Below are 15,320 nucleotides of genomic sequence, written 5' to 3'. Positions count from 1 at the left end.
CACACACACACACACACACACACAAAAACAATCTCAAGAGAAGAGATGCTTGCGCCAGATTTAGCTACTAGCTAATTTCCATCTGCAGTCCCTGGGATTATTATTGTTTTTATTATTCACTCAATTAATGTAATATGATAATGTGAAAACGGTATGAATTCATTTTCAGTGCAGACTTCTTGCACAGCACATTTAATCTCTCCTTGTATTTCATGTTAGGAGAAACTGTGTGACATTTTACTCATTTATCTTCAATTGTCTGTACTGAGGTTGTATATATTTCACCAACTCCTCAGTGAGCAGCGCTGCTGTTGATTTAGATGTATTATATTTTTTCTTCGTCCAACTGTTCTTTTGAAATGTGTGCATTCTGTTAATGCTTATTTTGGACTCTAAGGGCCGCTGTTGGTCAATGAAATGCTTTGTGTGCAATATGCTTGTCTAACAGTAAACCTTGGCCCCACCCAATCAGTGCGCGCTGTGACGCAGCAGTCTCCCTCTATTTCATTCGTTTCGGGATGGTGAGAGGGTGACTATCTATTTCCTTTTCTCTTCCAAACGAATACAAAACGGTTTTTGCAGTCCTACCTTGGAATGTTCTTTTATTCCACTGAATACTGGAAATATTAATGGTGAACTTGCTTTCTAATCAGTATGGCTGTTAAGGATTTTTATCGAAATGGATGTGCTCGATGGCATGGTTTCTTCCGACCGCAGTGGCAAGTATTGTTTTTCATCTCGTGCTACATTCCTTTTGCCATATCTCAAATCCGGTACTCCATCCCTGAAGAAATGAGTAAAGGCTCGCTTATTGGTAATGTAGCACAGGATCTGGGGCTAGATTTAAAAAGGCTTCGAGCGGGTCGAGCGCGTATCGTGACCGGAGAAAGCACTCAATACGCAGAGCTTAAAACAGACAAAGGATTTCTAGTCGTGAGTGAGAGAATAGACCGAGAACAGCTATGCGGCGACATCACACCGTGCAGCTTCAGCTTCGAGATCATTCTAGAGAACCCAATGGAGCTGCACCAGGTTACGGTCGAAATAACTGATGTTAATGATAATTCTCCGGTGTTTGAAAAGAATAAAATTAGTTTTGAAATAAGTGAATCGGCAGCTCTTGGTTCGAGTTTTGCTTTAGAAAGGGCGTATGACCCTGACGTGGAATTGAATTCTTTGCAAAATTATATTCTCACACGAAATGATTATTTTGTTCTTAAACAAAACTCAAACCCAGACGGCAGTAAATACGTTGAGATGGTTCTTGATAAAGCCTTAGACCGGGAGGAGCATCCTCATCTATCTCTGAAGCTGATCGCTGTAGATGGCGGAAGCCCGCAGAGGTCTGGCTCTGTTAATATAGATGTTACTGTTTTAGATGTGAATGACAATGCACCTGTGTTTAATCAGACAGTTTATAGGGCATCTGTGATGGAGAATGCACAGAAAGGTACTTACCTAATCACTGTAAATGCAACAGATGCAGATAGTGGCACAAACGGACAAATACTTTATTCCTTTTCTGATATAAAAGAACAATTTAAAGACATTTTTAACATTGACGGCGATACAGGTCAGATAACTGTTATAGGTGATATTGATTTTGAAAAAGAAAGGCGGTTTGAAATAAGAGTTAAGGCCAAAGACCAAGGGGGTTTGACGAGCACTAGTAAACTTATAATTGATGTAACTGACATAAATGATAATGCACCTGCGATAAACGTGATGTCTCTCTCGAGCACTATAGCAGAAGATTCTCCCCCAAGTACTACTGTTGCTATAATTCATGTGAAAGACGCGGACTCAGGAAGAAATGGGCAGATTACGTGTTCTATTGACAAAAACCTCCCGTTCAGTATCAAATCATCGCTCTCAAACTATTATAATTTAATCACAGATGCCTTTCTTGACCGTGAAACTCAGTCAGAATATAATATAACAGTAACTGCGACTGATTCTGGTTCACCTGCACTCTCGAGCTCAACGACACTACGGCTTAAAGTTTCTGACATCAATGACAACGCGCCATTCTTTGAACGAAGTAGCTATTCAGCGCACCTTCCTGAAAATAACGCAGCAGGGTTGTCCATATGTAGTGTGACGGCGAGAGATTTAGATTGGAATCAAAACGCCAGAGTGTCATATTTTTTAGAAGATACTCAAATTGGTGGAGCGCCGATTTCCTCGTACGTCTCTATAAACACTGAGAATGGTGTGTTACACGCAGTTCGTTCATTTGATTATGAGCAAATTAAACAGCTTAGTTTCGTTGTAAAAGCGCAGGACGGAGGCTCTCCTCCTCTCAGCAGCAACGTGAGCGTGAAAATAATCATTCAGGACCAGAATGACAACGCGCCTCAGGTTCTGTATCCGGTCCAGTCAGCCGCTTCTGTGGTGGCTGAAATAGTGCCTCGTTCGGCAGATGTGGGTTATCTGGTGACTAAAGTGGTGGCTGTTGATGTGGACTCTGGTCAGAATGCCTGGCTCTCATATAAACTGCACAAAGTCACAGACAGGGCGCTGTTTGAAGTGGGCTTACAGAATGGAGAAATAAGAACTGTACGCCAAGTCACAGATAAAGATGCTGTCAAACAAAGACTCACTGTTGTAGTGGAGGACAACGGGCAGCCCTCTCGATCAGCTACAGTCAATGTTAACGTGGCGGTGGCGGACAGCTTCCCTGAAGTGCTTTCGGAGTTCACTGACTTTACGCACGACAAGGAATACAACGACAACCTGACTTTCTATCTGGTCTTGGCCTTGGCTGTGGTTTCATTTCTCTTTATCGTGTCTATCATTGCCATACTGTCAGTCAAATGCTACAGATGGAGACGCGAGCGCACGTTTTACAAATCTGGAGCGAATCTTCCGGTTATTCCGTATTATCCGCCTCTTTACGCAGACGTAGGCGGCACAGGAACTTTACAGCACGTGTACAATTATGAGGTTTGCAGAACCACTGACTCCAGAAAGAGTGATCTGAAATACGTCAGACCTTGCAGTGAGAGCATCATTAGTCTGGACACCAGTGGAACACACACACTCACGCATGCGCTGAGAGAAAACCTGACCAACCAAGATTTCAACGATCAGGTGAGGTTTACTGTACATATTTGTCTCTGGTAGAGTTGCACTTTTTTGTTTATATGGGACTACTGTAAAGTTGACCGTCGTCTGTATGTTTTCTGTAAAACACGCTTTTTTTTTTTCTTTTTTTTTTTCTTTTTTTTTTTTATAATGATAGATAAGTATCATGTGATTGTCGTATATAAACCCTTGTGTAGAAAATGTGCCTTCGATTCACTGGCCATGGTGCTGAAATACTATCAGTCGGATATTTCAATGCTATCTCAGTTCCTCCTTGTCACTTTCATTTTTCCCTTTTTAGAGTAATATAAATTCTTTATTTTGTTTACAATTGAACAAATTCTGCTGTAATTTATATTCGGGAATTTCTATGATTTTTTTTTTTTTTTTTTTCTATTGTAAATGTATTTTATCTTTGCGTAAATACGACAATTTAAAAAACAAATCAAGAACAGGTTTATTCTCTATGATGTTTATTGCGGTCCAAATTGACATTAAATAATGTAGCCTTTTTTACTTGAAATATTTATATTTTATTGTATACTGTTGTTTTAATTTGACGCTTTTTGAGCAGTAGACGTTTGAGGAAAAAATAGGAATAAGAAAAGCATACGTGTGTTCATTAATTCCTGTAGTTCATCAGACTGGACTCATAGTGCCGCTGTTGGTCAATATGTCAGTTTAGAGAGCAGATCTGCTGCAGTTCCACCCCCATCATCTCCATATTATTAGAGAGAGAGAGAAGCTGAGAGCGCAGTCTGAAGAGGAGAGAGAAGGAAAATCACGGAGAAACTGTATTTAATATCCTTCTCTTGGATTTATATACTTTTCTTGTTCTTTTCACTTTGGATATATACATGATTTCCTCCAGATTTTTGGACTGATTTCTTTGCTTTCATCTTTAATCTTCATCTCGTGGTCTTCTGCAAAATGTCGGACAGAACAATGGCGCGGCAAGTACTGCTGTTTATTTGGTTTCTCTCTCTCAGTTCAGCTCTCGGGCAGGTCAGTTACTCCATTCCTGAAGAAATGGCGAAAGGCTCTTTAGTCGGGAACATAGCGCAGGATTTGGGTTTAGATTTAAAGAGGCTGAAATCGGGTAAAGCGCGTATTTATACAGGAGACAGCGCTGAATACATCGAGCTGAATAAAGAAAGAGGAGTCCTCCTTATCAAAGAGAGAATAGACCGAGAGGCGCTGTGCGGACAGACAACGCCTTGCGCGCTGCATTTACAGATTATTCTAGAAAACCCAATGCAGTTGTACCGCGTTACAGTTGAGGTCACAGATATAAATGACAATGCGCCGATGTTTAGTAAGAGTGATATGAGATTTGAAGTAAACGAATTGTCTTCATCAGGAGCCAGATTTCTATTGGAGCGGGCTATTGATCACGACGTTGGTCGAAATGGTCTGCAGAGTTATTCTTTAGAACCGACAGATAATTTTGTTTTGAAATTTCAGAATCTCCCTGATGGAAATAAAGCCGTAGAAATGGTTCTGCAAAAGCCGCTAGACCGTGAAAAACAGCATGATGTAATATTAGTGCTCACAGCTGTTGATGGAGGAGATCCTCAGTTGTCTGGCAGTATAGAGATTCACATTACTGTTTTAGACGCAAACGACAATGCTCCTGTTTTCTCGCAGTCAGTGTATAAAGCGACTGTAACCGAGAATGCACCAAAAGACACTATTGTGTCAACAGTGAGCGCAACTGACGCAGACGAGGGTGTAAATCGTAAAATAGAGTATTCCATTACTAACATGCAAGACAATGTGCGTCAGATATTTGACATAAATGAAGATAACGGGCAGGTAACGGTGGTCGGAAAATAGATTTTGAAAAAGCTCGTAATTACGAGATACGCGTTCAGGCAAGTGATCACGGTGGTCTGACTGATTCCTGTAAAATCATAGTTGATGTCATTGATATCAATGATAATAAGCCAGTTATCAATATCATGTCCAAAACAAACGTAATAGCTGAAAATTCCCTTCTGTTCTTGCAATTTTAAACATTCAAGACGTAGACTCGAATGAAGGAGGCAAAGTTAATTGTCACTTAAATGAAAATGTTCCATTTGTCATTCAGTCATCGCCCGATGGTTTTTATAGTCTAGTGACAGACAGTGATTTAGATCGAGAGCGAGAGTCTGAGTATAACATCAGTGTGACGTGCTCTGATGAGGGCGTGCCCTCTCTCTCCAGCAGCGTCACTCTCTCCTTACAGATATCAGATGTGAATGATAACGCGCCCGTCTTTGAGAAGAGCTCATATGAGGCCTCTGTTCAAGAAAACAACACACCGGGTCTTTCCATATTCACAGTCAGAGCCAGAGACGCAGATTTTAACCAGAACGCCCGCGTGTCTTATATACTGGAGGACTCGTCGGTTAACGGAGTGCCCGTCTCCTCGTTAGTGTCCGTTAGTGCTGATAGTGGAGTCATACATGCAGTGCGATCTTTTGATTACGAGCAGATCAAAGATTTTCAGTTCCGCGTAAAAGCGCAGGACGGAGGCTCTCCTCCTCTCAGCAGCAACGTGAGCGTGAAAATAATCATTCAGGATCAGAATGACAACGCGCCTCAGGTTCTGTATCCGGTCCAGTCAGCCGCTTCTGTGGTGGCTGAAATAGTGCCTCGTTCGGCAGATGTGGGTTATCTGGTGACTAAAGTGGTGGCTGTTGATGTGGACTCTGGTCAGAATGCCTGGCTCTCATATAAACTGCACAAAGCCACAGACAGGGCGCTGTTTGAAGTGGGCTTACAGAATGGAGAAATAAGAACTGTACGCCAAGTCACAGATAAAGATGCTGTCAAACAAAGACTCACTGTTGTAGTGGAGGACAACGGGCAGCCCTCTCGATCAGCTACAGTCAATGTTAACGTGGCGGTGGCGGACAGTTTCCCTGAAGTGCTCTCGGAGTTCACCGACTTTACGCACGACAAGGAATACAACGACAACCTGACTTTCTATCTGGTCTTGGCCTTGGCTGTGGTTTCATTTCTCTTTATCGTGTCTATCATTGCCATACTGTCAGTCAAATGCTACAGATGGAGACGCGAGCGCATGTTTTATAAATCTGAAGCGAATCTTCCAGTTATTCCGTATTATCCGCCTCTTTACGCAGACGTAGGCGGCACAGGAACTTTACAGCACGTGTACAATTATGAAGTTTGCAGAACCACTGACTCCAGAAAGAGTGATCTGAAATACGTCAGACCTTGCAGTGAGAGCATCATTAGTCTGGACACCAGCGGAACACACACACTCACGCATGCGCAGAGGGAGAGACTGAACTTTGATGATTGTGAAGATCAGGTGAGAATGAGTTTTTGTAACTAATTGATGCGATATTTTAAACGTTGTTTCTCATAATTAATGGCTTAATTATTGCTTGATCTGTTAATGCAGTCGCTAAATAGTTTTCTGAAAATAATCATTATGTTTGTATATATATATATATATATATATATATATATATATATACATACAGTCAAACCAACATTTATTGAGACACCTTGAACATTTCATTCGTTAATACAGTTTATTCACTATAGTTTAGTTTAAAAAATGGTAATAAAATATGACAAGATCTTAGAGTTAAACTGTCAAAAAAATATATATATATAATAATAATCTTAATTATGTCAGATAACACTTAAACAAAACATGGTCAGGTCAAAGTGTCTGAATAATTTTTAGTTCCTTTTTTTTTATTTTTTTTTTTTTTATCAATTTTACTGGTAGTCCACTGTATGAAGAATTTTTGGGTATAATATGTCACAGTTTACTTTATTTTGCTATCCTCACTTACATAAATGAACTATAGTGTTCTGCACCCACTAGTAAAAATATATCAATATATCAAAATATGAAAAATGTCTGAATAATTTTTGGTTTGACTGAATATATATTATAGTAAATTTTGGTAAACTTTTGTAGTTTTATATTTTCTGCAGTTATATTGCTCAAATCATTCTTCTATATTGTTAGAGGCCTTGTGTAATTCGACATGTACTCATGTCATCACGTTTTGTACAGAAAAGAAAAATAAATGACGGATTTGTTTATTTATCCTTGGATGTGTTAAGAGGCAGTTGCTTTATATATATATCCTTGCATCTTTAATCTAAGTTTTATTTTCACTCTTAAGTCCAAATATATAGCACACTACCTGCCACATGCTTTTGCTTGTACGAAAACAGCAAGACTTTTGTTCGTCTTTGTCATGAAGTGGAAAAACTCTAGTCAGTTTCCCTGACCATGGTCCTGAAATGCAGTGAGGCGCGATCACCTCATGTATTCTGTTGTATCTCTTTACAGCAGACCGTCTTTTTGAGATTTTCATCTGGTTATCTCTCTGTCCTCGTTTTTAAAGTTAAACTACACTATTTCAGTCGTATCTAGATATTTGTTATGCCTATAGTTGTATTTTAGATATTTATGCCTGCGTCTCTGATCACAATATTGAAACTTGAATCAATTCTAGATAATTGTATTTTGATTAACATTCGCAACGGCTGTATGTTGATTCTTTCTTTATTGGGAAATCATTCCAAAACACGTCTCTTACTGTGAAAAAAAGTGAATCTCTTTGTGTGTTTCTGTAGTTCATCAGACTGGACTCATAGTGCCGCTGTTGGTCAATATGTCAGTTTAGAGAGCAGATCTGCTGCAGTTCCACCCCCATCATCTCCATATTATTAGAGAGAGAGAGAAGCTGAGAGCGCAGTCTGAAGAGGAGAGAGAAGGAAAATCACGGAGAAACTGTATTTAATATCCTTCTCTTGGATTTATATACTTTCCTTGTGCTTTTCACTTTGGACATATGCATGATTTCCTCCAGTTTTCTGGACTGATTTCTTTGCTTTCATCTTTAATCTTCATCCCGTGGTCTTCTGCAAAATGTCGGACAGAACAATGGCGCGGCAAGTACTGCTGTTTATTTGGTTTCTCTCTCTCAGTTCAGCTCTCGGGCAGGTCAGTTACTCCATTCCTGAAGAAATGGCGAAAGGCTCTTTAGTCGGGAACATAGCGCAGGATTTGGGTTTAGATTTAAAGAGACTGAAATCGGGTAAAGCGCGTATTTATACAGGAGACAGCGCTGAATACATCGAGCTGAATAAAGAAAGAGGAGTCCTCCTTATCAAAGAGAGAATAGACCGAGAGGCGCTGTGCGGACAGACAACGCCTTGCGCGCTGCATTTACAGATTACCTTGGAAAATCCTATGGAATTTTATAGCGTTACAGTTGAGATTTTAGACGTAAATGATAACGCTCCCGTTTTTGCAGTTAAAGAAATTAAATTTGATATAAGCGAATCATCTCTAACAGGAGCTAAATTTGTTTTAGAAAGAGCAGTGGATGATGACGTTGGGTTTAACGGTGTACAGAGTTATTCTTTGCAGCCTGTCGATCATTTTGTTTTAAAGACTCAGGATATGCCAGATGGCACCAAAAATGTTGAAATGATTCTACAAAAACCCCTCGACCGAGAGAAAAAGGAGCATATTTCGCTTGTATTTACTGCCGTGGACGGAGGAGACCCACAGATGTCTGGAACAATTCCGATTATAATCACAGTTGAGGACGCAAATGATAACGCTCCAGTTTGTTTTCTGCCTGTTTATAAGACCAGCATTGCAGAAAACTCTCCAAAAGGTACAGTTTTAACTACAATTAAAGCATCGGATGCTGACCAGGGACAAAATGGTAGAGTAGAATATCATATTTATAAGTCCCCAGGTAGCAACATTAACATTTTTGAAATAGACAGAAATGAGGGAGTGTTAAGGTTATCTGGCGATATTGACTACGAAAGAGTTAAACATTATCAAATTGACGTCCAAGCGAGAGACCCCGGACGCCACTCTGATACTTGCAAAGTAATTGTTGATATAATCGATGTAAATGACAACAAACCAGTCATTAATATAATGTCAAAGCCAAGTGCTCTTTCTGAAGACTTAAAACCAGGCACTGTTGTGACTATGCTGAATGTCCAAGACTCGGATTCTGGTGAGAATGGTAAGGTTCAGTGCTCCATTAACGATCATATCCCTTTTACGCTAAAATCAACAAATAATAATTTCTTCAGTTTAGTCACAGATGGTGATTTAGATCGAGAGCGAGACTCTGAGTATAACATCAGTGTGACGTGCTCTGATGAGGGCGTGCCCTCTCTCTCCAGCAGCGTCACTCTCTCCTTACAGATATCAGATGTGAATGATAACGCGCCCGTCTTTGAGAAGAGCTCATATGAGGCCTCTGTTCAAGAAAACAACACACCGGGTCTTTCCATATTCACAGTCAGAGCCAGAGACGCAGATTTTAACCAGAACGCCCGTGTGTCTTACATTCTGGAGGACTCGTCGGTTAACGGAGTGCCCGTCTCCTCGTTAGTGTCCGTTAGTGCTGATAGTGGAGTCATACATGCAGTGCGATCTTTCGATTACGAGCAGATCAAAGATTTCCAGTTCCGCGTAAAAGCGCAGGACGGAGGCTCTCCTCCTCTCAGCAGCAACGTGAGCGTGAAAATAATCATTCAGGACCAGAACGACAACGCGCCTCAGGTTCTGTATCCGGTCCAGTCAGCCGCTTCTGTGGTGGCTGAAATAGTGCCTCGTTCGGCAGATGTGGGTTATCTGGTGACTAAAGTGGTGGCTGTTGATGTGGACTCTGGTCAGAATGCCTGGCTCTCATATAAACTGCACAAAGCCACAGACAGGGCGCTGTTTGAAGTGGGCTTACAGAATGGAGAAATAAGAACTGTACGCCAAGTCACAGATAAAGATGCTGTCAAACAAAGACTCACTGTTGTAGTGGAGGACAACGGGCAGCCCTCTCGATCAGCTACAGTCAATGTTAACGTGGCGGTGGCGGACAGCTTCCCTGAAGTGCTCTCGGAGTTCACCGACTTTACGCACGACAAGGAATACAACGACAACCTGACTTTCTATCTGGTCTTGGCCTTGGCTGTGGTTTCATTTCTCTTTATCGTGTCTATCATTGCCATACTGTCAGTCAAATGCTACAGATGGAGACGCGAGCGCATATTTTACAAATCTGGAGCGAATCTTCCAGTTATTCCGTATTATCCGCCTCTTTACGCAGACGTAGGCGGCACAGGAACTTTACAGCACGTGTACAATTATGAGGTTTGCAGAACCACTGACTCCAGAAAGAGTGATCTGAAATACGTCAGACCTTGCAGTGAGAGCATCATTAGTCTGGACACCAGTGGAACACACACACTCACGCATGCGCAGAGAGAGAGACTGAACTTTGATGGTTGTGATGATCAGGTGAGAATTATATTTCTTATTACTCATTTATGCGCTATTTTAAAACGTTTCTCATGATTGAACATCTTTGCTTGAACTGTTGTCACGGTCTCTGACTTGTTTTCTGAAATGAAGTGTCTCTGCAATTTTAAGAAATGTTTAAATAACTTTAGCAAGAAATGACACGAATCATCTGCTGTTTTATTTTTATCCGTTTATTATAGTCTGGTCAGCTTTTTACTTTAGTATTTACTGCAGTTGTGTAACTCAAATATTTTTTTCTCTTTTTTGAGGTCTGGTGTTTTTCAACGTGTTGCTTTTATGTAGTTCATTTTTCCCATATGAAAGAAAATATCTGCTTATTTTTCAGCTTCCGAATGATGTCTTTTTTTTTTCTTTTTTTTTTTTTGACACGTTAAGTGGAAGTTACTTTTTATTCCGTTTTTATTTATTTTCATTTACAGTCCTGCAGTATATGGCACGCTGCCACGGAAATGTCAGTTTAAAAATGTTAACTTTATTAACCCGTAGCATTCAGAGTTCGTTATTTACCATTTTACTTTTTTTTTCCTTGCATGATTTTCACTTGTTTTTGTCAAGAAGTGAGAAACTCTATTCATGCATTTGTTCCCCTGACCATGGTGCGGAATCGACGCGGTCGATTACGTATTCTGCTGCATCTCTTTACAGCACACTATATTTTTGACATTTTCAACATTGCTTTGGTCTGTCCTCCTGTTCAGAAGTTGAACTGTACACTATTTCATTTGTGATTAGATATTTCTTATGTGTATAATTGTATTTTAGGTATTTCTTCCTGTCTGGCTTGATCAGTCTTCATATACTGATATGGCCTCATCAAAACACGAAATGTGTTTGTTTGTTTTTTTCCCCTTCTATCTTTATTCAAACAAATTCATACAATCTTTGTGTTATAGATATTTATTGTTATTGACATTTTTTGGTTTTATACTTCAGAACTTGGTTTACAAAATTGTTTTTCTCAGATATGTCTGACACTGGGATAAAGGTTTGTTAATTTTACATTTTCTGTAGTTCATCAGACTGGACTCATAGTGCCGCTGTTGGTCAATATGTCAGTTTAGAGAGCAGATCTGCTGCAGTTCCACCCCCATCATCTCCATATTATTAGAGAGAGAGAGAAGCTGAGAGCGCAGTCTGAAGAGGAGAGAGAAGGAAAATCACGGAGAAACTGTATTAAATATCCTTCTCTTGGATTTATATACTTTTCTTGTTCTTTTCACTTTGGATATATATGATTTCCTCCAGTTTTCTGGACTGATTTCTTTGCTTTCATCTTTATTCTTCATCCCGTGGTCTTCTGCAAAATGTCGGACAGAACAATGGCGCGGCAAGTACTGCTGTTTATTTGGTTTCTCTCTCTCAGTTCAGCTCTCGGGCAGGTCAGTTACTCCATTCCTGAAGAAATGGCGAAAGGCTCTTTAGTCGGGAACATAGCGCAGGATTTGGGTTTAGATTTAAAGAGGCTGAAATCGGGTAAAGCGCGTATTTATACAGGAGACAGCGCTGAATACATCGAGCTGAATAAAGAAAGAGGAGTCCTCCTTATCAAAGAGAGAATAGACCGAGAGGCGCTGTGCGGACAGACAACGCCTTGCGCGCTACATTTTCAGATTATTCTAGAAAACCCAATGGAATTTTTTAGCGTTACCATTGAAATAGTAGATATTAATGACAATACTCCCAGTTTTGAAAAGGGTAGAATTAATTTCAGGATCAGCGAATCAGCCATTTTAGAGTCAAAATTTACGTTAGAGCCTGCTATAGATCTCGATGTGGGAATCAACGGCCTTCAAAGCTATACACTTAAACCAACTGATAATTTTAAACTTAAATTTAAAAATCAACACGGAGACACACAAAATGTCGAAATGGTTCTGCAAAAGCCGTTAGACCGTGAAAAACAGCATGATGTAATATTAGTGCTCACAGCTGTTGATGGAGGAGATCCTCAGTTGTCTGGCAGTATAGAGATTCACATTACTGTTTTAGACGTAAACGACAATGCTCCTGTTTTCTCGCAGTCAGTGTATAAAGCGACTGTAACCGAGAATGCACCAAAAGACACTATTGTGTCAACGGTGAGCGCAACTGACGCTGACGAGGGTGTAAATAGTAAAATAGAGTATTCCATTACTAACATGCAAGATAATGTGCGTCAGTTGTTTGGCATAAATGAAGATAACGGGCAGGTTACGGTGGTCGGAATAATAGATTTTGAAAAAGCTCGTAATTACGAGATACGCGTTCAGGCAAGTGATCACGGTGGTCTGACTGATTCCTGTAAAATCATAGTTGATGTCATTGATATCAATGATAATAAGCCAGTTATTAATATCATGTCCAAAACAAACGTAATAGCGGAAAATTATCCATCTGACACGGTGGTTATAATGATAAATGTTCAGGATCCTGATTCGGGGGAAAATGGGAAAGTTCAGTGTTCTATTAATGAAAATATTCCATTTTCTCTGAAATCCACCAATACCAATTTCTTCAATTTAGTCACAGATGGTGATTTAGACCGAGAGCGAGACTCTGAGTATAACATCAGTGTGACGTGCTCTGATGAGGGCGTGCCCTCTCTCTCCAGCAGCGTCACTCTCTCCTTGCAGATATCAGATGTGAATGATAACGCGCCCGTCTTTGAGAAGAGCTCATATGAGGCCTCTGTTCAAGAAAACAACACACCGGGTCTTTCCATATTCACAGTCAGAGCCAGAGATGCAGATTTTAACCAGAACGCCCGTGTGTCTTACATTCTGGAGGACTCGTCGGTTAACGGAGTGCCCGTCTCCTCGTTAGTGTCCGTTAGTGCTGATAGTGGAGTCATACATGCAGTGCGATCTTTCGATTACGAGCAGATCAAAGATTTCCAGTTCCGCGTAAAAGCGCAGGACGGAGGCTCTCCTCCTCTCAGCAGCAACGTGAGCGTGAAAATAATCATTCAGGACCAGAATGACAACGCGCCTCAGGTTCTGTATCCGGTCCAGTCAGCCGCTTCTGTGGTGGCTGAAATAGTGCCTCGTTCGGCAGATGTGGGTTATCTGGTGACTAAAGTGGTGGCTGTTGATGTGGACTCTGGTCAGAATGCCTGGCTCTCATATAAACTGCACAAAGCCACAGACAGGGCGCTGTTTGAAGTGGGCTTACAGAATGGAGAAATAAGAACTGTACGCCAAGTCACAGATAAAGATGCTGTCAAACAAAGACTCACTGTTGTAGTGGAGGACAACGGGCAGCCCTCTCGATCAGCTACAGTCAATGTTAACGTGGCGGTGGCGGACAGCTTCCCTGAAGTGCTCTCGGAGTTCACCGACTTTACGCACGACAAGGAATACAACGACAACCTGACTTTCTATCTGGTCTTGGCCTTGGCTGTGGTTTCATTTCTCTTTATCGTGTCTATCATTGCCATACTGTCAGTCAAATGCTACAGATGGAGACGCGAGCGCATGTTTTACAAATCTGAGGGAATCTTCCAGTTATTCCGTATTATCCGCCTCTTTACGCAGACGTAGGGCGGCACAGGAACTTTACAGCACGTGTACAATTATGAGGTTTGCAGAACCACTGACTCCAGAAAGAGTGATCTGAAATACGTCAGACCTTGCAGTGAGAGCATCATTAGTCTGGACACCAGTGGAACACACACACTCACGCATGCGCAGAGGGAGAGACTGAACTTTGATGATTGTGAAGATCAGGTGAGAATGAGTTTTTGTAACTAATGATGTGATATTTTAAAACGTTGTTCTCATAAACATTTTTGCTTGAACTGTTGACGGTTTTCTGAAATGAAGTGTCTTTGCAATTTAAGAAAAGTTTTAATAATGTTAGCAGAATATGGCACGAATCATCTGCTATTGTATTTGCATCCGTTTATTAAAGACTGGTCAGCTTTTTTCAGCTTATGTAGTTAATCTTTCCTGTGCAGCCATGAAAGGAAATGAGTGCTTATTTTTTAGCTTATAACTTGCTTTATATTCGTTTTATATTCGTTTAATTTTACATTTTATTTTCCATTGAAGTCCTACAGTATGGCACGCTGCCACTGAAATGTCAGTTAACAATTGTTAATATTATATATATTTTTCTCATCGATTTGACACTTTTCTCCAAAGTAATGTAACTGCTCTCAAAACAGTTAACACAGTGATCTAACACACTCTTACCTTAGCCAAACAGTTCAACTTTACTGCAAAGTAAAGCACTGCATTTGTTTCTAGTCAAAACAAGTGTATTCTCTTATGATTTTAGAACACTTTCAGCTGTTGATGTACAAATACACCAAAAAAAAATACACATTTATTGTAATGTTTTTCCAAAAGGTTTTGTTATATGGGTCACTGAGCAAATAAAGCTTCAAAAATGTATTTTTAAAAAATCTTTTCAATGTAATGCATATTTTTGAGTCATGAACAATCTGTAAACAAGTTTCAGTTGTTACATAACATTTCAAAGTGTTTATTTTTTTATTTTTATTATTTTTTACTTTTTTTGTCAGGTGGTACAACCAAATATTTGTAAATACATATCTACCAATACTTAAAATTAGCTGTTTTTAATCAGTATTTGAGAGATATCTACAAACCTTTTCACTCTGCCACAATGATCTATTGGGGTCCTCTGGATGTTGCATTACAGTATCAGGCTTACCGTTATTACCTTGTCAGTTGATAATAAAATATTTGCATTTGTGCCACCCTGACATTTGAGAATATATAAATTGCTAGGCAAAAGTTTTTCAATTATCTCAACAGCTTTAAAACTACAGATATTTATAAAATTTGTTTATATGTATATTCAAACATAACATTACCAAAACAAAAGTATTTTACCTTGAATTTCTTATAAATAAAACTTTCTTATTTAAAAAAAAAAAAAAACAATTATGGGGGCT

The 15,320-nt window shown here is 39.9% G+C and overlaps 3 protein-coding genes and 3 pseudogenes across 4 annotated transcripts in view; all 6 read left to right on the top strand.

Moving 5' to 3' along the window:
* LOC127525756 (protocadherin gamma-A12-like) overlaps positions 1-15,320 on the top strand; it is a 169,497-nt gene that overhangs the window by 5,622 nt on the left and 148,555 nt on the right. The window lies entirely within an intron of this gene.
* Positions 1-15,320, top strand: part of LOC127525764 (protocadherin gamma-A11-like) — a 63,230-nt gene that overhangs the window by 45,986 nt on the left and 1,924 nt on the right. The gene's annotated exons all lie outside the window — the stretch shown is intronic.
* Positions 84-3,073, top strand: LOC127525775 (protocadherin gamma-A11-like; annotated as a pseudogene).
* LOC127494160 (protocadherin gamma-A11-like) lies at positions 3,145-6,261 on the top strand (annotated as a pseudogene).
* LOC127525776 (protocadherin gamma-A2-like) lies at positions 7,702-10,390 on the top strand. The gene is given in 2 exon segments (XM_051918718.1): positions 7,702-10,214; positions 10,217-10,390. Coding segments are annotated over 2 exon segments (2,250 nt in total). The 5' UTR covers positions 7,702-7,996; the 3' UTR covers positions 10,249-10,390.
* The window catches only part of LOC127525765 (protocadherin beta-16-like), a 71,905-nt pseudogene continuing 67,023 nt past the window's right edge, over positions 10,439-15,320 (top strand).

The sequence above is a fragment of the Ctenopharyngodon idella genome, chromosome 14 (genome assembly GCF_019924925.1).
Source record: "Ctenopharyngodon idella isolate HZGC_01 chromosome 14, HZGC01, whole genome shotgun sequence".
NCBI classification, from domain to species: domain Eukaryota; kingdom Metazoa; phylum Chordata; class Actinopteri; order Cypriniformes; family Xenocyprididae; genus Ctenopharyngodon; species Ctenopharyngodon idella.
The sequence above is the reverse complement of the archived record's forward strand: the minus strand, read 5'-3'. Positions and strand labels throughout refer to the sequence as shown.